Genomic DNA, 24083 nt, shown 5'->3' on the forward strand with positions numbered 1-24083 from the left:
TCTGATAAGCTCTTCAGATGTTTCCAGTTGTTCTTTCTCCTTGCATTTCTACATGCCAATGTTTTATTAATTTCTCAGAATTATGTTTTTGGTAGTCTGTTACTCATATGCTGCCATGGTGTCTGTGTTCATTTCTTGGTTTGAAGTCTAATACTTTCTGATCAGAGGCACCAGGCATCATTATATCCTCACATTCTGAATCCTACCCTCTTGCTTGAGTTCTGTGCTGTTAGTTTATCTGCTGAAATCTCTCTTCTCCAGATAATGACATTGCTGACAAAATTGAGTCTCTGAGATATGTTTTAAAAATATTTGTATAAGGAATTAAAGACATACTGTGAAAGTAGTCATATAAATAAAGTAGACCTTGCTGCTGGCTTCCTCATTATTTGCATGTAGCCATTAAAGGCAAGATTCTTCCAAAAGGAGAGTGAAAATGATAGGCAACTTGAGAACTGGGTTGGCATTCAAAAGTGCTTAGTGCTAAGCAACTGCTCTTGGATCATGTGGCTTGATATTATCCTCTGCTGTTTGTTCTGTATTACTGATAATTTTTCTTTAACTGAGGAGTTCCTTTGGTTCTCATCTTAGGGTCTCAGAAACATAGATAATTTTGAGAGATGATGCAGACAGGCAGTAAGTATAAAAATATGAATAATGTTCCTGGGTTTTGTCACCCCTGCAGATGGTTTAAGCCAATCTCAGAACTCATGCTGTTCATCCCTGTTGCCAGCCAGAGACTTATGACAATAGTTAAGATTTCTGCAGTGATGTAAACATCATAAACTGTCTTTGCCTTAGGCAAATACTGACTTTTATGAGGATTTCATGGAGGGTTTTTAGTGTTATTTTGACCACCACATTTTCCATGGCAAGATCACTGGTATTCAGGTATTGCCATTCATGAACATCTCCTCCAACTGTCTCTCAAAATTCATCCAAGAAAATCTTAATCACTTCCTTTCCTGCATTTTTGGGTGTGGTGCCTCGTGTATCTGCCTAAAGATTTCTGACATCTTGCCTGCCATATAGTACAGAGAAATGAGAATTTTTGCTTTTTCATGCAGGTTTTCCCTTTTTTTTTTTTTAATTAGTGTCACAGAAACACATATCACTGTAGGAGACTGGTGAAAACAGTGATTTTTTCATAACTTTAAGTTATTTGCTAGCCAAACAGTTTAACACTTAAATTTAATGATTTCTTTAAATGAAACTAGCTAAGAAAATTCTGAGCTATTGTTTGGGGATTTGTGAAAGATGCTGGTTGCAAGCAGGTCATCATGTATATGTGTTCAGTGCCTGCTTGACCCATGTCAGAATGGGGAGATGGAGACTCTCAGCCTGCTGCTGCATTGAACCAGAGAGGCTGGATTGTGTGTCTGCAGCAGCACACTGTGAATAACGAGCCCCAGCGCAGGGCTGGTGCACCTGCCATTGCTGCAGGGCAGAGAGGCAAGTGGTTCCAAAGGGAACTGACCTTTTTCTTGCAGGCACTGAGTCAATCCCATATCCTAAGGCACACATTCTGCGTTAAAATTATTATAGCTCTCCTGGCATTAGGCTGAACAACACACTCTGGTGAAAATCTATGGAAAAAAACCCCAAAATATGATGTTGATGGTAGTTTGTTTATTGTTTTGAATTAAGTCTTTATAGGAAATATATTCTGTAATTTTGAAAAGCATCAGTAAAGTTAAATTGTCCTCTGATAAAGATGAATTTAATTAAAGTTTAAAATAAAATTTTGAAATCTTTTTTCCTGAATTAGCAGCTCACTAGATAGCAAAATACAAATGACAATGTTTATCACTAAATGTGACTCACAAATGGCTGGCATCCTTTTAAATTCTGTAATATTGTGTATATCCACTGGCTGCTACCTCAGCTGAATTTCTATCCCTAAGATCTGATTTACAAATAGACAACTTTCTGTTAAATTATTCACATCTCATAATAATTGATGTAACAGAGTTGATCTTATGCTGGAGAATATTTGATCATAAATTCAATGAAAACAGCCACCATCTTTGTGATGTTTGTCCAGCTAAATCCTTCAGTGAATAAAATAATAAAGATGCCAGCTGTGCTTGTTTTATGATCACTGCTGCAATAGGAGGCTGAAAATACAAATGAATAAAGGACCTAATTTTTCATGTTGGATTTATAAACTCAGAATCCTACTGCGAAGAATTTAAATTGAAAAAGTAAATTTTTTACTTCTGTCACATTCTTATAAATGCATTGTTTCCTTTTGTGTCCCTATTGTTTGGGAATACAGAATAATTTCAAAAGATTGATACTGTTTGGATATGTGTGGTACAGATATTTGGTTATCCATGGTCTCTGGTAAGGAAACCTTGTAAAAGTAGGTTAAATTTATGCTTTTCACTCCAACATCATTGCATGTTAAGAATGGACCGTCACTTTTGTGTTGCCTTCTTTGGTTTAATTTTATGGCAGTTTTAAAGTTCTATTTATTACTATGTACTGTTTGTGTGCCCCAAACTAATTTCACCACCCTGACATAAAAAAATCATGCTGTGGATCATTATTGGCCTTCCTGCAGCATTATGACTTTTGCAGAATGCTGTTATATTCCTTTTATTTCTTTCATATTTGATCCTTACAGTGCCCTTGAGTCAAGCTTTATTCGGCAACCATGAGGGCATGAATTTTCCTGAGATGTTGACAGACAGTGTTTGGTGAATATCATTTTTCTGTCAGCTACAGCCCATGTCTGTGCTGCAAACTAAAGCAGAGCCAGGGACTGTCTGCTGGCCCCGGGGCCATGTGAGAGGCCTTGGCTGCAGCTGTGCTGAGCAGCACTGGGGCATGCATCCCCTGTGGCCTTGATGTGGTCCCCGTGCAGCTGCAGGTGCAGTTATTGCTTTGGGGTAGTTCAGCCTCAGGTTTTTACATCAAAATTTCCAGAATGAAGTAACACACGTGTGGCAGACCATAGGAGTTGTGTTCTAGTGTAATAAATGGCGTACCTTGCTTGTAGGAGCGCAGAACCTGCTGCATTTTGGGAATGGTCCCTGGCATGGGAATGGTCCCTGGGCTGTGTGCAGGAGTGAGTTTGGAGCATGCTGCTGACATGGGCAAAGTGATTCAGGGGCAATGTGGACACCCAGTAGCTGAGCAGTCAGGCTCTTTGACTGCCCCTGTGAATTCAATTCAGCAATAAGGCTTCAGCAGAGAGATTCCTACTGTTCCCTGTGCGCACCTGAACATATTCCTGGTGAAGCTCCCTGCTTGCACTGTTCTGCTAGGATTCTTTGTCACTTAGGCCTAAAGTCTTAGGAAAAGAAAAATAAGAAATATCCCAAACTATGCATCCAGAATGATATATACATTTTACCTTTTTTTTTTTTCTTTCCAGCTTTTCCAAGATACTTTCTTGTCTTCCCAACCAACTTTATCATTCTGATCTTGATTATCATAATAGACTTCTCACATCCTCTGCTGATCAACATCCTTATTCAGATCATATAACAAGCAACCAGTAAATTCAATTTTGGTTTTTTGTGTATTGTTTAATTCTCTTCCCAACACTGGCTGATTTACTCCATTATTTTTGAGCCCCTTCTTATCCTTTTCAAAATCCTCCATAATTTTGCCTCTTCCTCTCTTTCTTTCCAAAGCTCCTGTTCCCTGTTTTTATGTCAGTGATCTCTTTCTCATATTTAACCCTTCTCATGTCCCCTAGATAGTTCAGGCAGACTCAGAACTGCTGCTTTCCTTTCTGGGAATCAGATGGGGTTATGCCCAGATAGTGAATTTATCAGTTGTTTGTGGTCCTTGACTTCAGGCTTCTTGTTCTCAGTTTGGAATCTGCTAAGACTTGACAGCCTCAAATATCTGCTTTTGCAAAAGCTTAATATTCTTTTAACACCCTAAAATGAGACCCAGATGTTTATTTACCTGCCCATCCAGTTCAGTGACAGCACACATGACCGGAGCTTCATGGATTCCAAGCAACCAGTAAATTCAATTTTGGTTTTTTGTGTGTGCAATTCCATGTGTGCAATACCCTTTGAGAATCCACTTGCTTTTTTTCATTGTTAGAAGTGGCCCAAGCTCTGCTGGCAGTCAATTTTTAGTGATAGCTGGCTCTTTGGGAAATCTGACCTTTAGTGGTCACTTTTATAGATAAAAATTTTGATTTTAGCTCTTAAATCACCTATGCTGATTTATGCCTAAATAGCAGTAACTCCCTGCTTAGCTGTCTCTCTTTCATGATGCTTTGACAGGATAGAATTTGCAAAAATAGTTCAGGGTTGAGTTCTTCCCTACTGCAAGCCAATTTCTGAGTGTCAGCACTACATCTTCGTACATATATGAGTACAGGCACTTAAGATCCTTGTATTTCAGTAATTGGTGACTAAAATAGATGGAGTTTGTGACTTGATGATTCACCTCCAAGATGTTTATGGATAAAAAACATAAACACATATGTTAAATTCATGCAACTCTTTAGAAGGACATTTCAATACAGGTAAGTGTGGATATGTAGTGTTCCCCTTTAAAAAAAAAATAAAAATAATGTTATGTTGTCTCCAAATTGAGTACTAGAGAGATCGCTGTTTTCTCCTTTCATGGTGGTCCCTGCATAAGAAACCTAGGAGTTTTTTTCCCTCATTCAAGTCCAAAGTCAAGTTCATACGTTAACACAAGCATATTTGTCTCTTAACAAGTTTTACTGCCTTTGGTGTCAGACACTGGATTTTCAGCCTGACTGGTTCTCCCTACTCAAAGAAGACCTAAAGTTCACTTTAGAAAGTTTCTGTCTGCATTAATGTAAAGAGAAAGTGGTGTGCTAAATCAGGAGAGTGGCTCTGGAGGAGGAACGGCGCTTTCTGCGCCGCAGTGCTGGTGTGAAGGTGGTGTCCCGCCCTGTGCCACCTGGACCAAGTGCCCGAGGGTCAGGGAGCTGCAGCTAGCTCTATGTGATGCAAGTCTGCACAAATACAGACATAATAATACCTAATTAAGTGTTCTTGACTGCATAGCTAGACTATATTGCCCATATGCCCTCATTACCACCATTTCAGTCTCTTCCTCTCGGTATTTACTAGTCCTGCATCATTTCCCTCTCGTGCCTTAGCTTAGGAGCATGGTTGCAAAAATACCAGGATGCCTGCTTTTACATAATTGCTCAGTCTCGTTGGGTTCAGCCAGGCAACTCATCTGCATAAAGTTAAATACATGCATGTGCCTGGGGTCTGCCTTCCTGAGCTTTCCAGGCTTGGGGCATTCTCTCTGCCTCCAAATCTCTCTCCGCCTTTAATGAGCTGTATAAATAAATACAAAGTACTCCTGTTAGTTCCATAGCCACAAAAATATATTTTATTAGCTGAGAGGTATACAGTAATAGAAAAGATCAGACCCATGCAGTGTTTTAGGCAGCAGTGGGAGGACAGGGCAAGTAGCTGCTTCCAAGTGGTTGATGGATCTGAGGCCCCAGCAAGACAGATTTGTAGGTTAACTCTGATAAATGATCTTTGGCTTCACTGACTAAAGGAAGGTCACCCTTCTCAGGGCACTGCCTGCATGCTGCAACCTTTTAGCAAATTCTTGTTAAAGTACTGAGCAAACAAACCAGTTCTTATTTACATTAGAATGAAATTAAAACTTCTTAAACCCAAGACGATAAAATATCAGACAAAAGGGTAGAGATTCATAGAGCAGTATTAATGTTTATTTACTAGCACTTAGTTCTGTCTTTGTTTGTTTTCTAAAGGTAATAGGTCCAGGAAGACAGCTGGAAAAGGGAAAATAAGGAAGATTTTGTTTACTTCCCTAATGGGTGCACCCAGTTGACAAATTTGAAAATCAGAGCTTTTTTCTTTTTCTTCAGAATATCTTTTGCATGGATTTATTTGGAGAGAAGCAATTCAGGTTGTCAAAGGTGGCATGAGGAAAAACACAGAGCTTTGACTGCATTGTGTGCCAAAGGTTTAATTCAGCTATTTCTGTGTTGGAGGCTGGGGGCTTATTCCCTCCTTTTTTTTTTTTTCTTTTTCACCTATGTCCAGCCAGTGAGGAAATAAATATATGAGAAAGAATACTATGGAATGTTAACTCCACTGCTATATTTTTCTTCCTTTTATCATGCCCCAAGATTCACTGAAGATGATATAAATTCACCGTGCCTTATTTTAAAAAGCATAACAGAAAGGCATTCTTCCTTTAAGAGTCAGACTGTAAAAGGTGATTTTCTTTCACTCAGTTTGGTTTAAGCCTGTAAAAAGCATTAAGTGAAAAATCTGATATATTTGTTAGGGCATTTACTGCATTACTAACTTATATTTTCAGTTCTCACTGAAAGGTTTATAGAGAACATAAACCTTGAAGAGTTTTGTCCAGGATTAAAGTTATATTTTCTCCATTTTCTGGTGAAATAATAGCTCATAAAATGATTGAGGTGTTAGTAATTATTTTTAGCTCTGTTTATTTTCCGAGGTTATTCTGTTCAGCTTTCTGAGGTGCACACAGACAGCCTTTAAAAAACATTCACCTTGATCAGAGGATTCATGCCATTTAAAGAATTTCAGAATAATCAAAAGCTTCTGACTAGATGTCACCACTGTGTTGTTTTTCTTCATTAATTGCACTTACAGCAAAGATCTTCCAGTAATCTATGAATCTAGCATATTCAGTAGTGGTCTGTTGTGGTGTAAGTAATGTACTATGTCTTCAATAATTAGTATCTTTAATACTGGCCTAATTGGGATGCTGACAGAATTAAAACAGTTGATTGGTGGTGCCATGTAAAATCAAAAAGAAGTAATTGCTAAATTCTTTCTGGGACAAAATAGTAAGGCATGTTCTAATTAAAATTTTTTAGGAAATACTTTTTATGGGAAATACCTGTATCTAAGAGAAACTGCTGGAAACTGAATGAAATAATGTAATTTACTTAAGGTAGTCTTCTTTTAGTTTCATTACTTAGTTCTGATTTTAAACAGTAGCAAAACACTGTACCCAGCAATCATGCTGCCTAGGCTATACAATGCCAGAATTCCTAAGAATTAAGGAAGATTTGTGATCATATCACACAACACCACATTCTCAATAGCTTAGGGTATGTTATCACTGCCCATACATTGTATGTTTGCTGTTTAAATAAACTCTTCTTCTGTTTAGTGTCTCCCATGTAGACTCCGTACTTCTTGCTTCATTTGATACTCCAGCATATGTTATTATGGCAAAAAGATGATGAGCATCAAATGTAAACCTAACTCTGTGTCAGAATTGGAAGAAACAAGTAGGAAAAACATCTGCAATGTTGTCAATGAACAGTATAAGCAATCTTCCCACCCAAATCTCTCTCAAGTTGATGCTGAGTTTCTTTGGAAGGTTTCATAGCTCAGCATATTTATTCTGAGGCATCAGAGCGAGAGCTAGCCCAGGTAGGTCTCACAGAACTCAGGATACTTTTAGGTCTGTTGTACATTGACTTGTTCTCCTTCAGCATAGCTTTTAAACATCAAATCAACCAAAATCAGTTTTTAGAAGGGGTGTGTTCTGTAATGGTGGTAATGTTCTGCTTCTTCTATGAAGCAGACCAACCAAGCTGGAAATCACAAGCATCATTGTTTTAAAGAAATACAGAAATACATCTGAAACAAACACTAAAACACACCAAATCTACTGCAAAAGAGCCAGGGAGAAATAGACTCATCTAAGTTTTTGTCTTGAGTTGCATTAGGTGATGACACAAATAATCAAGTTCTAATTGAGTATAATGACTATTGTCAAAAGTGAATTGTCTTGAGAGGTTAAATCACTTCATTGTCTAGCTTAGGTGTGACCAAACTGAGTCTCTGAAACCTAATCTGACTCATGAGCAGTTTAAGCTTCTTAATTCTCTGTTCTGAGAAGTTCAGGAGCTGCAACTGTAATTTTGGTTTACCTACTGGGTCAGTAGATTCTTTTAAAAAATTACCAAGTATATGCCATTATATACCTAGGGCTAAATCTATATTAATCAAAACAGAAAACCTAGTTGTCTATATTGTTAGAACCTTCATTTGTTACGTTCACCTTTTTTCCTGAAATGCTATTGCAGCATCTTGGCTGCTTTCCAACTCATGGCATCTGGGCAAATGTCAAATGAGAATTTGTTCAGACAGGCCAGGGTTCTCATTACCTTCCTGGAATGCACTGAATGAACTTCCCTCCACAGCTTTCCAAATGGGGAAAGCTCTGACCTCTGCTACGTTGGCATTAACAGCAATGCCAAGGAATCAACACTGACACTGTTATTTTCTGTTCCATATCAGTGAATACTTATCATTGGTTGTCATGGCTTTTATTGTAGTAATAAATATTTTGACCACCTTTCCAGTACTTCAGTGGATAAGACTTCTGATGCCTGTAATATGGTAATATAACTAAAGGGGATCAAACTAATTTTTAAATTTCCAAAGAAATCATATCTTACACCACAGGGAAATCACGGTGGCCTGAAGACTGTGGCATGCGGTGTTGTGCAGAGCAAGGACAGACACTGGGAGCAGTACAACCATGTCATACATGTTAGAGCCAGTGCAGGCTTTTTCCCAGCCTGGCTCATCCAAGAGCGAGTCATTGTGCTCACGTGACAATCTTGATTCTTTTCAGGTGCTGAGTGTACAATTAAAGCAATGGCCAAGGGAGTCTGGAGACTGGATTTTCCCATCCTGTATGTCTAGAGAGCTCAGTGTTTCTGAGTCTAAACTGTTGCAAACATCTCAATTTGGGAAGAGCAAGAGGGGCATTGGGTCTTTGGAGACATGTCTTTTCTAGGGAGAGTGCACAACCCAGGACTGCTGTTGGCAGCCCCATGCAGGTGTGTGGTACAGTCCCAACAGTGACATGTCACACTGCCTCTGTTTGATTGCATTATTTACTCTGTAGTTTGGCTTGAGGTACCTCTATATTGTGCTGTAGAGCAAATTCTGCATTTTGTGATTGATCAGCAACAAGTAAAACACTGCTTGAGTGAGCCTTCAAATGATTTTGTCTTACTTTGTTCATCAGTTTAAGTCCTCAATACTCTTTGTGTAAAACACTGAAAAAATGGTAACATCTTTGCTCTGTTCTATTCTCATCTTGATATACTCCTTTATGCCTTCATCTGTATCAAAAGCTAAAAGCCTGGCATCAAAACTTGTGTTCAGTTGTTGTGGTGGTTTCTTGATGGCTAAATAAACCCTCCCGAGCTCCGAGGAGGCATGGGGCCTGTTCGGGAAGCGGCTCCTGCACGCTGGAGCTGGCACGGCGGCTCTTTGAAGACAGTGGGTGTTCTCTGCATGGTGGCAACAACAAAAAGGCTGCTGGAGCTCCTAAAGAGGAAATGCTGCTCAGGTAGGCCGTGCTCTGATTCGTGTTTCACATAGCTGCTGCTGCTGCAGGATCATGTGGAGATTCAGAGGTATAAGCTGTCAAGGCACACGTGGGCGTTTCTGTATCAGCTGCTAGAGGACAACGCATTTGCAAAGTGTTAACTGCAATGCACGGTGTTGTACGGTTGTGTGCAGAGCTCAGGAGAGGCTAGAGCCTGGCATGAGGGCAAAAGGCTGCTGTCCTCAAGCAGCCTTGGGTGAAAACGTCCCCATACAACCACTGTGTCAGGGCCTTGGAAGGTGAGCTAGCACAGGGACTGTGCAGGAGCCCTGTCATTGAGGGACCAGAGCATCCTCTGTGAGATGAGCTGTGAGCGCTGCCGCCTGCCCTGCCTGATTCACACCAATTTGTTACTTCTCTTCATACCATTAAACTTTAAGCTTTGCTAAATGGTGTGATTGTTTAGGTTAACTGTGGTTTTGTCTTTCAGCACTTCAGGTTGCAGGAGTTTGCTTAGAATAAAGAAAGCTGAATTTCCAAAGGGAACTAGGTGCCTCACTCCTCTAGGCCATGCTATAAATGCCAGTTGAGAAATGAATTAATGATACACTGCAAGAATCATATCTTCACATGGAAAATGTGCACAGTAAATGATTTTTGCTTTGGGAAGTATTTACCTCATGCTGCTAGGAGCATATAGACAGCTTATTATCTCCATTTGTTTTAATGCCCATTTGTCTTAATTATTAATGTGAATTTGAACTGCCTTCTTCATTGCATTTAAAAGCAAATCACCCCAAGTTCAGAAGTTCACTGCACATGCCCCAAACTTTTTTTTCTTAAGAGCTTAAACCAAACTTCAGTGATCTTAGTCATGTTCTGCTTGACCAAATACTGACCTTCCTCTGCAGTAGAAAGACATTTAAGCCTGTTTTCTGAAATTAAATCAAATTCTTGTAATCCAGTGAGATTTACAACTGCTCAAGTCTAGTCAGATTCATATATATTTCAAGTAAGACAGGTTCATATGGTGTTTGTTTTTCTTGAGCTAAGGCGGTATATAGCATTTGGGATTAAACTGAAAATCAATGTGTTTCACAAATGTCATCAGAGTAGGTGTGTAAAAATATTCCCAGTATTTCTCAAATCTAATATTTTCTAATATCTACATATTATTTAATGCTCATTGCCAAAGGTTTCTCTGTATTCTGCCGTACACCACATTTTCTGAAAGTATGTATGCTGTCATGGCTAGTAACTATTCCTCAGTGATTAGTGTGACAGTAAGTGAAGCGTGAATATTGAGACTTGCCGTATCATGCATGCCAAGTTCCTATATGGCCCAACTGCTGTGAGACAAAACATGCTATTATGTTTTAGACACAAAGCCATATTGTATGAAATTCCATCCTGTCTTGTACTGAAAGAGGTGTGTTTAAAAATGAAATATTTTTTTTCTTCAATTCTTTTTGTTAACTTCTGTATTAGGTATTTAACTACTGAGCCCCATCAGAAAATTTAGCCTTTGTCTCTATTGAGGAATCAGGTTTCAAACTTAAATCAGACAAATTGTTGATGTTTTAAAGAGAATATTGGCAAAAAAAAAAAGGAGAGAAACAAAGCAATCGTTCCAATGTTCCAGACACTGACGTTATGCTCTAAATAGGGTTTTCTAAACAATTCTGATGTAGCAGATGTAACTTTAATACATGATCATACAGTACCTTTTTCACAAGTAAAGAATAGCTTGTCTTTAAACAAAGCAGCAAAATTAGTCATGCATTCCATAAAGGCATTGGTTTTTAATACTGACAACCTCAGGAGCCCACATCCATGTGGTTTTTGTAGTGGCCATTGATTTCCAGAAGTGACCTTTGCAGAAGACAAGAGTTTTGGAGATGAATTTTTTCATTGTTGAGCAAAGCTCCATAAACAAAATTAGAATTTTAATGTAGAACTTAAAAGATACAGCTGAGCTAGGGGAAAGTGGTGATTTGATCCATGAGTTACTCAGATGATCTTTGGCCTGTGTTACACAAGAGGTGACACTTGATCGTTGTGGTCCCTCCTGAGTTTGAAATCTATAAATGCTTGGAAACATAATCCTAATAATGTAGCAACTGGAATCTTCAAAGCACTGACAAACAAGTAGCACCAACCCCACAGCCCCAGCACTACTTGGAAGGTGATCAGGGAAGATAGATCTAATAATAATAGCAGATTGAAATATTTTTGCACATTGTGCAATGAATTTAGTCTTCTTTCTATTTATTAACTATAAAACTGGTACCAATTATGACTGATTTTTCATAATTATTTAATTAGTTGATGTGATTATTTTGCAGCCCTAGATATTTTGTTGGGTTTTTATTATATTAAATATATAGTGTGCTGATTATTTTATGTTTATCTTTGGTTTCTCAACTGATTTCAGTAAATATGTATCTTTTTTTGTCTAAACTGGGAAGGTGACGGGCTTTCTACACTGTTCCTCTTCAAAACCTGTTCTGTTTATATTAGTTTTTCTGAATTTCTGGCAGAAAGATCTTAGCAGTATGCCAGATAGACTGGTGACCATTAATGCAGTCAAAATGTCAGCATCAGTCTGTTCAAGGAGCTGCAGATGGCATCCAAAATTTCACCTGCAAGTCAGAATCTGTTGGTGTTTGAATGTTATTTTCTTTGGCTTTGCTTTGCCTCACCTAATTAGCATCTCCACTATATGTATGGATCAACTAAGGAATGGTATAATTCTTATATTGTAGGGTAATATTTCACTATTTAAGTGACTGAATTTTCTGAATTAACAGTAATTCTCATTCAAGACAGAGCAGGTTTACTATAGTTCCTAAAATCTTGCAGGTACCTCTGTAGGGAAAATTTACATTGGTGAAATGGTATGACACAATCTCTGAACGATTCATTGGTGCAGGGGGGATTAGGACTCAGGGCTCACAGATTCAATATAATCACCATTCCATGGAAGTTTTGGATGTGTAGAAGAATTAATACAAATTATCCTTGAATATTTGCCACTCCTTTTCCTTTTCTTTGTTAATAATAACTTTTGTCTTGATATCTTGCTGTGTTCTGTAATGAAGTTATCTGTAATTGTCACAAAAGCCTACTGAACATTTTCAACAATCTGGTAGTTCAAATAGTCTGGAATTATTCTAATTTAAATGCAATTTATGAGCAATGAGTCTTTCATTCAAGGTGTTTTTCTTTTGTCACAAACTGAAAATGCAAACAGAAAAAGATGTGCCCATCAGACACACTGGAGTTCATCATCTGTTTAACCTGAAATAGCAATTTTGAAATCTAATCCTGGGAATTCAGTAAGATTATGGGTGATGAGATACAATGCCTTAAAGTGGTCAGCACTCCTAAGCAATTCATCCCTGGGTACTTTCTGGACGTAAATCCTGCCAGTTCTCAAGAAGAGATCAGATAGGCACAGTATTCAAATTTCCATCTAGCATACAGTTGCTAGAAATTAAAATGACAGCCAGTGGCATACTTTTTGAATGATTGCAGATATCAGCATATCATGCATATGCCAGTACATAATTTAGGATAGATGCTTTTGACTTTTATTTTTTTTTTAATTTAAAATTAATATCTGAAATTAGGGGTTTTTTTTCACACTGATGATGGTATGGACAGGGACAAAAGGTTGTGTATATGACATTTGTAACTTAAATCTCTCACTGTAGTGATCTTTTTTATTTATTTAGTGTTTTCAGTGTTGTCTGTTCTTTGTTGAAGAAACAATTTTCACCTGTGCCTATACTGTTTCATATAAATCATGCCATGTCAATCCAATAAAAGAGTAATGCTGCTTAATCCACCTTCTTGATTTTTTTTCTGGAAAGTCAGCTTGAGCTGAAAAAAATTAATATTTGCAAGAAACGTGCTGTAGGATTATTGATTTTAGAGGAAAACATAATCTTTTTCAAAGACTGAGTTATTTTGGACTGCAGTCTAATATCTACTGGTTTTGAGAAACCAGTGCATTGAAAAACCTTTTATAGAATTTGGCATTTACCCAGTAAGACATCTTTACTGAGCAAAGGCATGGTTGAATTTATGAAGTTTCCTAGTAATAACAGCAACATGATGTCAACAAGATTCAGCATGTATTTTTTTGACTGCATATTACAAAAAGCTTGGTGGCTGTGGAAATTTAGGAGGTAACTGTAGCTTCCTAGACCCAGGCCACATCTTGCTGATTACCATTTTACTGTCTCCACTTCAAGTCTATTACTTTTTAGATTATATTTTCTTATAATATTCCCAAGGATTTAGGTCCCAGTGAAACAGTAAGTTTTCTCAGTTTCTGTAGGAAGCTTAGAAAAGATAACTCACTTAAATTTAATGTTTGCATTGCATTAACACTTAATGAGAAGTCAATTCCCTGCCACGTGAATGTATGAACAAATAAGAAGTCACTATTTCCTGAAAGACAAATGTCTTTGTAAAACATGATGAATCTGCTGCATGTTAAGCATCGCTGGATTTTAAAATTTTATACTTCCTTAAGTTGTGTGAATGTTGATGTTATCGTAAGCTTGGGTTTCATGTGTTCAGATGGTAATAAGCATTTGTTTCCAGCACTGTAAATTTTCAGTTTGTCAGTATGCTCAGTAAAATGTAAATGGATGAATCAAAACAGTTGCTTTTAAGATGCTGTTGCTCATGATGCTTTAGCATACTAGGCAGGGCATATGTGATATGGTGTATTATATGCTCTGTAGTTGTAAAATTTGTATGAATTTTGAGCTGTCAATACAGAAATGATTAATCAAATCCCTAACCTAAGGAGCACTTTTCCTGGTAGCACTCCTGGCTATTTAAAACTTGGTGTTTCAACTGTGCTGGCTGGAGATGGAATTAGAAACAGAATAATTACACTTTTTTCCAGAAAACCCTTCTTGTTTGTGTTTCAGGCTGAGCTGTGTGAACCATGCAGAAGATCTAGCTTCCAAACTACTCCAGTGTTTCCCAAAGAACAGATTGTCAGCACAGGCAGCTCTGAGCCACGAGTACTTCAGTGATCTGCCCCCACGGCTATGGGAGTTAACTGATAGTGAGTATAACCACCTCCAAATGGATCAGAAACAAAGATTCTAGTTCAGGCAGATGCATGTGTGTGTGCTAGCCCCCACATACAGACAGCCTCATGGACACACAGAGCCACACACAGAATACGTGACTGCAATTGTGTAGATTGAAATTACATAGTTAGCTTGACACTGGACAAAATGGATTCTTTTTTTTTTTTTTTTTTTTTTTTGCTATCTCTGCTCTGCAGTCTGCAGCCTGCTATCTTTGTATTTGATTATGTGTGGAGCCAATAGAATTCTCTGAATTGTCATAAAGCAAAAGGAAAAATGCAATTTACATATTTAGTGCTTTTCACTTATAACATACAGTAATTCTTAACTAGCTGCAGCGCACAGGATAAAAATCAAGCTGTGTTTGATTCACAGAATCTCTGTGTGTTCTAACAGTAACCTTCTTTAAGAAAGGACTTGGCATTCAGAAGTCTGGGAAACACAAAGTAAACAATCAGTTAATTTGCTGAATTAACTGAAGAGGATAGCAGATGATATTCTTAGCTAAGAATGTTTTCACTATTTTCATACATCCTTTTGCTTCCTTTATTAAACTGAATGCATTCCAGTTGGCTTGGCAGAAATCCTATCCTATCGTCATGTATGCTGCCAATTATCTTTTTAGTAATTTAAAATCATTTATATTGTATGTCTGCATGTTGTTTTTCAGCATTAAAAGCACACAGCTATTTATTCTAGGGAAAAAAATAGTATCAGGAATGATATTTTTTATTCAGAGAAGATTCTATTATTATAAAAAGGTTTCACAAGGGAATAACAGTCAGCATTTTGCTTTAACTCAATATGGTGAAGAGATGCTTGCATTACAGCATTGTATGTTCTTTTCTGTTTTCAAACATGCATCCATTAGCTAAATATCTATATCCAGTACCTCAAGGCAGAAAGTTCAGAGATGCAACAATGGAACATATGTGTGTAACTATGGCTGATTTAAAAGCTTGCTTCTAAAAACCAAGCTCTCTTTTTGAATATTCATCCACAGTAGAATCTGTTTACAGTTGTGTCGGTACAAAAACTTTTGTCTTCCTGAAGTTTATCTTTTCCATCCTCAACAGCTGTAGTAGTCACATTTTGAGCTGGTTCTGTGGCTTGGCTATCCAAGTACCTACTCCCAGCTCTGCTCTGAAGAGCACTCTCCCATTTTTAGAATATGAAGATTAAACCAAAATATCACCAATAATTTATGTCCATCACTGTCATAGACTGTGTTCTGGCACAGCAAAAAGATTCCCAGTTTCCTTCTCTGCCATGGTGACCCACCACTGTTTGCTGGCTCTGGTACTTGATAAGCAGAAAATTTAAATGTCCAGTGTAAGTTAAGGCAGCTGCTGTTGAAAGTCTGCCTTTGCAGAAACTGATGTAGAGATTCTTTTCTTCAGAACTAATGAAACATCAAGAATGCCAGTTCATTTATCCAGTTTCCACCAAATGGAAAACAAAAATCACTCTGCAGTGGTGACATCTCAATCCTTATGACTGTGTGATTTAGTCTAGCCAGGATTTTGAATTCTGAATTCTGCAGTAGCACTTTTCTGTTAATATGGACTTATTACCCACTTGCCACTTAGTTTATCAGTCAGTGGTTAAATCCAGTTCTATCAGTGAAGTAAATGCCTACACATTATCACTCTGCAGCAGGCTGCCAACAGAGACAGTCTTGTCCTAGTCATTAACAAGCACAATGTATGCAGAACACCAGAGGGGAATTAAAACCACAAAAAATACCTCAGGGTGGTATTTTTAATATGAGAATTTAATTTGTAATTTCACAGATTAAGAATTTTGGCTGCATTAATCCTTTTATCAGCTCACAGCAGGTTATTTGCAGAAGCATAACCATAAGGCGATATTCATTGGCAGAAACACGTCTTTGCATAACGTTAAACATCAGGAGCAGTGAAACCTTTTGAAGGGGGGAGAATAAAGATGAAAAATCATTATATTTTAAAGCAAGGTTCTTCTAAATGCCTCCAGTAAAATTTTGAGTTACAGAAAGACTATTTCTGTGTCTAGGAGATAATCATTATGAAGCATAAATCCAGATGCAAGAAAGGACAATCCCAGTATCAAATACTACAATAATTTCTATTTAGTATGACTTGGATATACTTGTAAACATATTTACAAAACAAAGAAGTCATATACTTTAGAGAGTTGGGAAAATGTTTACTGTGTAAGTGAAATTACCAGTTTTTGTGGTTCTAGTTCTTTTTGCTAATATTTTACATCAAGAAACACTATTGATAGTTAATTAAATATAGTTATAAACATATCAAGTCTTTATGTAGAGAAAAATTAGTGCTTTCTAATTTGCACACCACCATTGATTTTGCAAATCTCTGTAGTGAGTAGGATTCATCATGGAATATATTTTTGTCTAATGCTGAATTGTAAATTTTGGGATTTAGCACTTAAAACAAGGGAAAGACTCATATGGGGGTAGAAAAGCAAACAGGATGAATCAGTCAAGTGATTTTCTATCAGAAAATTGTTTTTTCGGAATCACAATATTTCACAACAATATGGTGATTCTGCCTACACTGAAAAAGTAAAAATGAAGTGTTTGACTTTCTATTCTCGTTTTGACCTTTAGTACTATGTATTTGTATTCTCTGTAATACTTTACAGTATATTTTTTATTAGGGTTTATTTTAAAAATGTGTGCAAAGTTAGTTTATGTGAGAAGCACAGTTTTGCTTGTCTTACTTGGTTTAGTTTCAAGGCATAATTTCAGCTGGGTTGGAAGTTCAATTTCCAGATAAGCTCTGTCTAAAAGGTAGCCACTTTCAGTTTTTGAAAATAATACATTAAAAACATAAGAGCAATGCAGTTCTGTTAAAAACACCTTGTCTAGGAATACAATGCAATTTATGATGCAGCATAGCTTTCATTCATCTGAAAATTGAGCAGTAATCTATAGATGAATCCCTTTTACTAAATATGTGTACTTGTTATTTTCTATTTAAAAATCATTCCTCCCATTTCTACTTTTATATTTGAGAGCTCATACTCTTTTATTTGCATAAAATATCTGTCATTAACAATGTGTGTTACCAAGGATAACAGAATAGGAAATGCAAGTTGAGATGTCAAACTGCAGTGGGAAGGTCTGTGCCTAAAGCAATAGCCAGGTCTTTTAAAGACATATAGATGAAAAAAGTAATTCCAGAAATTTACAGATATGCCAGTTGCTAGTGCAAAATAGAAAACTCTTATGGTCCTGATTAGTTCTTTAGCATTTCACAATGGAATCATGCAGTGGCAGCTCTCACGAGGACATTGTTCAATGGAGGTTTGTTTTCAGGATATATTAAAAGTCATTGATTTTTCCTCATCAGATTGAGGCATTCTAAGTAAAAATGAGTTTTCATATTATCAGTATGTTAGTTCTTAACCATTTGCACTTGGACTGATGTGATTATTATCATCATGTCTCCTAATAACTGGTTGCTTGGTGTGACATTGAAGTTGTCAAGGTTTTTCTAGCTCATGCAAAAGGGGATTGCTTCACGTAAAAGATTTTTGAGTTCTTGAGATATTTTTAAGAAACCTAGTTGTCTTTGGTAATTCAAAAAAGAAAGTCAAACTAGTTCAGTTCTGATATCAAGATTCTGAAGATGTAATATGCGATATCAAATTATTGAAAAACCTTGCTGCATGTTTTACCTTTTTATTTCTAAGTTCTCTCAGCAGAAATTTGAAAGTGGAAGTTATTAATTGTATGGTGGTGTAGAGGACAAATAAACACACACAGTTTGGAAACAGGTTTTTTTTGAAGTTGTATGCAGCTAAGAATGCTTGCACCATACAATTTCCATCATAATGCATTCAGCTTCTTTCCATTCAGATTTTGTGCACTGCTTACTGGCAGAAATAGGTGGTATATGTATTTAATGTGTTGTGTTTGTCCTATATATTAATTATTGTTAAATTCCTGCTTTTACTGCAAAAAGAAACCAAAATTTCTGAACTGACACTCTTTTTTACAGTGTCTTCTATTTTTACTGTACCGAATGTAAGATTACAGCCAGAGACTGGAGAAAGCATGAGAGCCTTTGGAAAAAACAATAGTTATGGCAAAGGTGTATCAAACAGCAAACATTGAAGAATACCTATGTTCACAACTGATAATGCAGGTAAGAAGTGATTATTGGAAAGGATATCTTTGAAAATGTTCATTAGTCATCTTTAGAGAAACAAAGTACAAAACTCAATTGCACGTCCATATGCAGGCTGATACTCTGGTTTTGCAGTTTTGCAGTCCACATGAAGAGTGTAAGCACTCAGGAATGAGTGTCACTGACGAGTTGAAAATACTGCAGAAGTTGGTGCTGGTATATTAAATAATAGTTTGCCTCTAATTTGGACTGATACTTTTTCCCCCTGGTAAAATAGGAAGAGAGAAAATACCTCTTGCAAGTTCTGTTGTTAAATTTTGGAGTAAGGAGGAGAAATTCTATGATTTAAGGTCCCTCACAACCCTAACCATTGTATGATTCTGTTATCTAGTAGGCTGCAAGTCTTGGTAGCAGAAGGATGTTCATGATAAAGGGGTGCTGTCACGTTAGTGGTTATGATCTGTACCACTGGATCAACTAATACTAGTTTTGTTCAACCATTGTTATTCAGCAGTGCAATAGTGTGCATTATGACTTCTGGTATTTTAAGAGCAGAGCAGAACTTGGGAAGGCCAGGTGAACAGAGAGGCCACTTCTCAAATTACAGCAAGGGGATGGTGGAGTTATACCATGTCTTCTGCCCATTGTCTTCTGCCCATGTGCACCAGCCCGGTGTTTGTTGAGAGGGATTTAATACTTGGCAGACTCTTCCAGATTAGCAGTATTTCTTTATATAGCTGCTTTGCTTATTATGCTTCTCTAAATCTTTTCATACCACAGTGTTTCACGAAACACCTTAAGAGCAGATTCTTTTCATTCAAAAAATCAAGGCCTGCCATTTTTTTGTGTGTGTTTGTTTTTAAAGACATGGTTGCTTTTGCATGTTGAGTCCATTTCAACAGTTTGTTGCAGAAGTTCTAGGAGCTGACATAAATGCACATGCTGCTCTTATATCTATTTGAAGATATGGTCTCCTATAAATGTAGTTGATATTCACATGATGTTTATATTTAGTTAAGTCTGCTTTATACAGTATCAGACATAACTTTCTCTAATGAATTACATTTGGGTTTACTGTTGAATGCTTATGTAAAACTGGGTTTTTTAACCCTGTGATGTTGTAGAGTCTTTGCCTGACAGGCAGTAACTACTGAAAAACTGGAATGAATAGATTTCGGTGCTGACAGCCTGGCCCAGTTTTTGCACAAGCTCTTCGCCAACAAACCATTTAAGATTCTCTAATGTCAGAAATGAGGCTGCCTCAGAGCAGTCTGTTTACATCCTTATTGACAAGCTAATCCCTACTTTTTCCTGGGGCTGTGTCCCTGCAGACATCTCTTCAACCTTGTCTGTTCTAACGTGACATATCATCCATCTAAAGTATATTTAGAATGTGCCCATCTGTGCTAAAGACCTTTTGTGTAGAAGCTTATGTACAGAATCTCAGTTCTCATGTACAGAATCTCCTTTCTCTTGCTTCCAAATAAATGCAATTTTTCATTTATAAAATATGCAATGAAAGGTTTTTGCAGATGAGCATGTAAAATAGTGCAAAAGAACCATTGGATAATTCTTACTGAATATCTATTTGAGCAGGTACGAATTACTGGTTTAAATTTTTATATATGAACAGAAAGAGAAAACCATATCTACCCTCTACATGCATCACTATATTGTTATGGCTGCTCAGCCACAGTTTTAATACAGAATAGCATGTTCATTGTGAAGGGTCTGAAACCACTTAGCAAGTGTTGTGATGTGTACATTATTGATTACATTTTTCCACTATGGCTTGCGACTTTGTTCTGTTAGGTGCTTACTGTGCAATAACATATCAGCTCCCTGCTGTAGTATTTGACTTGTGCCATGAGATGGGGACCAGCAGGCAATCCTGGAAGAGTATTAGGACCAAACAGAGGTCCTTGTACCATGTGGAGAGCTGGAGATTAATGACATGAAACTAAAATTCTTAGGGAAGTAGGAGGACATGAACAATGGATTTGAGTGAGGAATTATTAGAATGGGTGGAATCCTTTAAAGGGCTGAGACTACCAAGCAAGTAGAGGTGTGAGTCAGTGTGGAAAATGAAAGGAGTTGGGAAAAGAGACTGGAGATTTGGTAGTGTGAAAAGAAGATCTGGTGAATGGCAGGTGGCTGTGATTTCAAGCAGTAGAGTAGTGACTAGCAAGCAGGATGTTCAGTCAGTGAAATGGATAAGTTTGAGTCAGTCACTCCGGCAGAAGATTAGAGCTGCAGTCAGCAGGAGCGTAGCATTAGGGAAGGGGTATTTATTACAATATATTCTCTCAGAGTCTCCATTCACAAGGCTCAGTGAAGCAAAGTGATGCATGAATAGCAAAAGGAAAGATAGCAGTAGCTCTTCAGGGCCATGAAGTTGACAGGTAAACAAGGCAAGTAGAGTTAGAGAGGTGGAGGCAAACAGTACAAGATGTTAAAATGTCAACAAGCATGATCACATAACATCCCAACTTGTGGGATAAAGAAAAATTAGAAGGGTCAAATATTGCAAGGAAATAGATCTGATTATCAAAAAAACCCTCGACAACCATAGCAAACAAATATTTCTAACTTGTCTCCTGGACAAGGTAAGCACATATGTGTTTCACTCAACTTTGTGGGTTGACTTTATGCATATATAGAGGTGGCAGGGAAGTTAGGAAGGGCTGGAATTTTGAGGTGTTCCAGTATCCTTCAGGAAGCTGTGAAAGAGAAAAATCTGTAGATAGTTATTCACTAAATCCTCTAACATGTGTAAAGGAAAGGTTTTATTTTTTATATATTTTTATGCATTTATACATCATAAAGGAATTTATTAGAGAAACCCACAAAGAAACATAAACAAGGAACCATCTTCAACCGCCTCCAGAACCTGGTGCTGAAGAAAATTCTACTCTTATGTCCTTCCTCCCTTCCTCCCTCCCCCGCTAATTTCCCTGGTTTGGGGGTAAAATAGGAATTAAAATTGAGAGACCCAATAAAGATCTTGTACCAAGGCTTTCTGTGATAAGAAGTTATCACCTCCTGCCTTTCTCTCACATACTTGCTAGATGTTACTGCCTTGATAGTGCACCCACTGAATTAAATCCACGTTTGGAAGACAAAAAGATTAGGGGAGGAATGGCTGAGACATCATCTGCTGACTTTGGGAGCAGCAGTCTCTAGCAGATTGGTGAAGGAGAGGGACTAAAGGCAGTAAATTTGTAATTGGCTCCATCATTGATTACAGCTTGTCTTAAGCCCTCAGAAACTGGTACATCTCTAAGAATTTCTGCTGTCTTTAAAATACTGTGGTACTTCAGCTGCCTGTCTACAACTCACAAATCAACTTACCACTTGAAAATGCAGTAGCCTAGGACATGTTTCTGAAAACTTAGATGACATCTGTCAGAATTGGACTTCTAATGGGTCTTTGTAGACCACACTGTGTCATTGTCTTGGGCTCCAAGAAGAGACAACACATTTATTCCAGTACCCATGGGGAAAATCCTGACATTTGCACTTAGCAAGGTCAATGCTGAGGCTGCTCTCTACTGGAGAAAATTAGCAAATATGTGGTGGTAATGAGCATCACCACACACAGAAAAATCTGTCAGCACTGAATTAGATGGGGCCTTTTGACCATATCTACGCATCTTTAATGTTTTGTGATAAAGTAAAATGTTTTTCTTTTGTGCCTGATGGTTTCCATTGATATTTTTTTCTCCATGGGGAGGAAGCATCTCTGTAGAACCATTCCTCATCTCTGCATGTCTTGTTGAGTTGTACTGTATATACTAAAGTCATCCATCTTTACAGATCTGTTTTATTGAGACAAGAAACTCTAGAGCTCTGTTTTCATTTGGCTAGTGGAATACATGGCTAAAGCTTGCTCCTCTCTGGAAAGGATGAGTCAAATAGTAATTGAAAAGACAAGGCATTACCTGATACCAGATAGCACGTGACGTTTTCTTGTGGTGATTTATAATCCCCAGCTCCCATTGGTGGGCCAGAGACACGAGATGTGTTTCTGGCCTATTGTCTGCTTCCTGGAGCCAGCAGGGACAGCTTCATTCAGGATGGTAACACCATATGCTTTTAAAGTATTTAACCTGTATTACCATAATGAGATCCCCTGGCTTTCTAATCTCTTTGACAATTCACTGAAGCAAAACAAAAAGTGGCCTTTATTTGTATTGCTTCACCACATGCACATGCATCCCAGCAATCCTGAGTGTCAGTCACAGGGTGCTGAATTCTTTCTTCTGTGTCCATTTAAGCCAGGGACTGACAGCAGCCTGGCCAATTGAGGGGAGGATGGCGTCATTCGGGCCAGCTCAGCTGTGCAGAGCAGAGTAAAGCTGCAGAGGTGACACTTACCACTCTAAAGGCAAGAAGTGCTGGTTATTTATTTGGTTGCTTATCAGTGGGTGTGTTCAGCAGCACAGAATCATTTTGGAAAATTACTTTTTTCTCTTTGCTAGCCAGAGAGGTGACTGTTGTTGCACCCCTATCCAAATAGTTTCATTTTTGTTTGTCATCCGTTTTACATGTATAAATTGTTTAAGAGTGTCTCTTCAGCCCTGCTGTGTGGGAACACAATTTTTGCCTGCCTTGCCCTAGTCAAGCCACAGGGAAGCTGCAGTCCAGCTGTGTGTGTGTCCAGCAATCAGTACTGAAAAATCATTTTCATTCACTACTCCCCTGAATTTATTCTGTTCGGGGTACCCCAATGTTGCTAAAACACTGTGGAAAACTATATACTGTGCATCTAAGTCTTCATCTCTGCAGCTTCAGGGGATAAAACTGTAGTAATTACAGTGGAGAAAGGTCTGCATAAAAGAGAAATTCTAGACTGAGAGACTGCAGATCAGCCAGATTTTGTCACTGTTGATTTAATCAAAAGCTCAAAGTAGCCAGTAGTGCTTTATATGTGTGAAATCTCAAAATTCAGTGTAAAACCAGATTGGGAGAAAAAAGCAGAGCTATAAAAGCACAGCAGTAGCCAATTTAATTTTTTAATGCATTTTTTAATAGATGGATTCAGATAGATGTGTATAAACAGTCATTGTGCTGCTGCAGTTGAAAAGATGGAAGCCTAAGCACTGAAGATGGGAGGTTTAAATTTCTCTTGCATCTTTTAGTGCCAGACAGTGTCTATACATGAATGTTGAGGGTCAGTTTAATTATTTAACTAATACTGGATTTGCATAAATTGGCTTTCCTGAAAAGGCTAATAAGATGCAGTTGTGGTGGGCAGCTGAAAGCAATTTGGGTTTGAGTCCAGTAATGACAGTACTAAGCACAGTTGAAATTGTAACATCAATTTTGTAAAATGTTAAATTAGTATTAAGCTGTGAAAGATAACTGCAGAATCCAAGATATTAAGATATTTTTTGGCTCTCTGGTACTTTTAGTGCCATTATTTTCTTATGTTAACAACATAATGGCTTTATGAGACTGTTCCAGCTGTGCTTTACTTAATACTGAAGAATAA

The 24083-nt window shown here is 37.6% G+C and overlaps 1 protein-coding gene across 6 annotated transcripts in view; it reads left to right on the plus strand.

Annotated features, from left to right (window-relative positions):
* The window catches only part of CDK14 (cyclin dependent kinase 14), a 326690-nt gene that overhangs the window by 229285 nt on the left and 73322 nt on the right, over positions 1-24083 (plus strand). For 5 of the 6 annotated variants that reach the window (XM_059469252.1, XM_059469276.1, XM_059469268.1 and 2 more), the window contains 2 exons: positions 14283-14422; positions 18461-18607. The exons of the other annotated variant lie outside the window; for it this stretch is intronic. In XM_059469252.1, coding sequence (XP_059325235.1) covers positions 14283-14422; positions 18461-18576 — 256 coding nt within the window. In that variant the 3' untranslated portion in view covers positions 18577-18607. The remainder of the gene's footprint in view (positions 1-14282; positions 14423-18460; positions 18608-24083) is intronic. 6 annotated transcript variants of the gene reach the window in all.

Source organism: Ammospiza nelsoni, chromosome 1, assembly GCF_027579445.1.
Source record: "Ammospiza nelsoni isolate bAmmNel1 chromosome 1, bAmmNel1.pri, whole genome shotgun sequence".
NCBI classification, from domain to species: Eukaryota; Metazoa; Chordata; class Aves; order Passeriformes; family Passerellidae; genus Ammospiza; species Ammospiza nelsoni.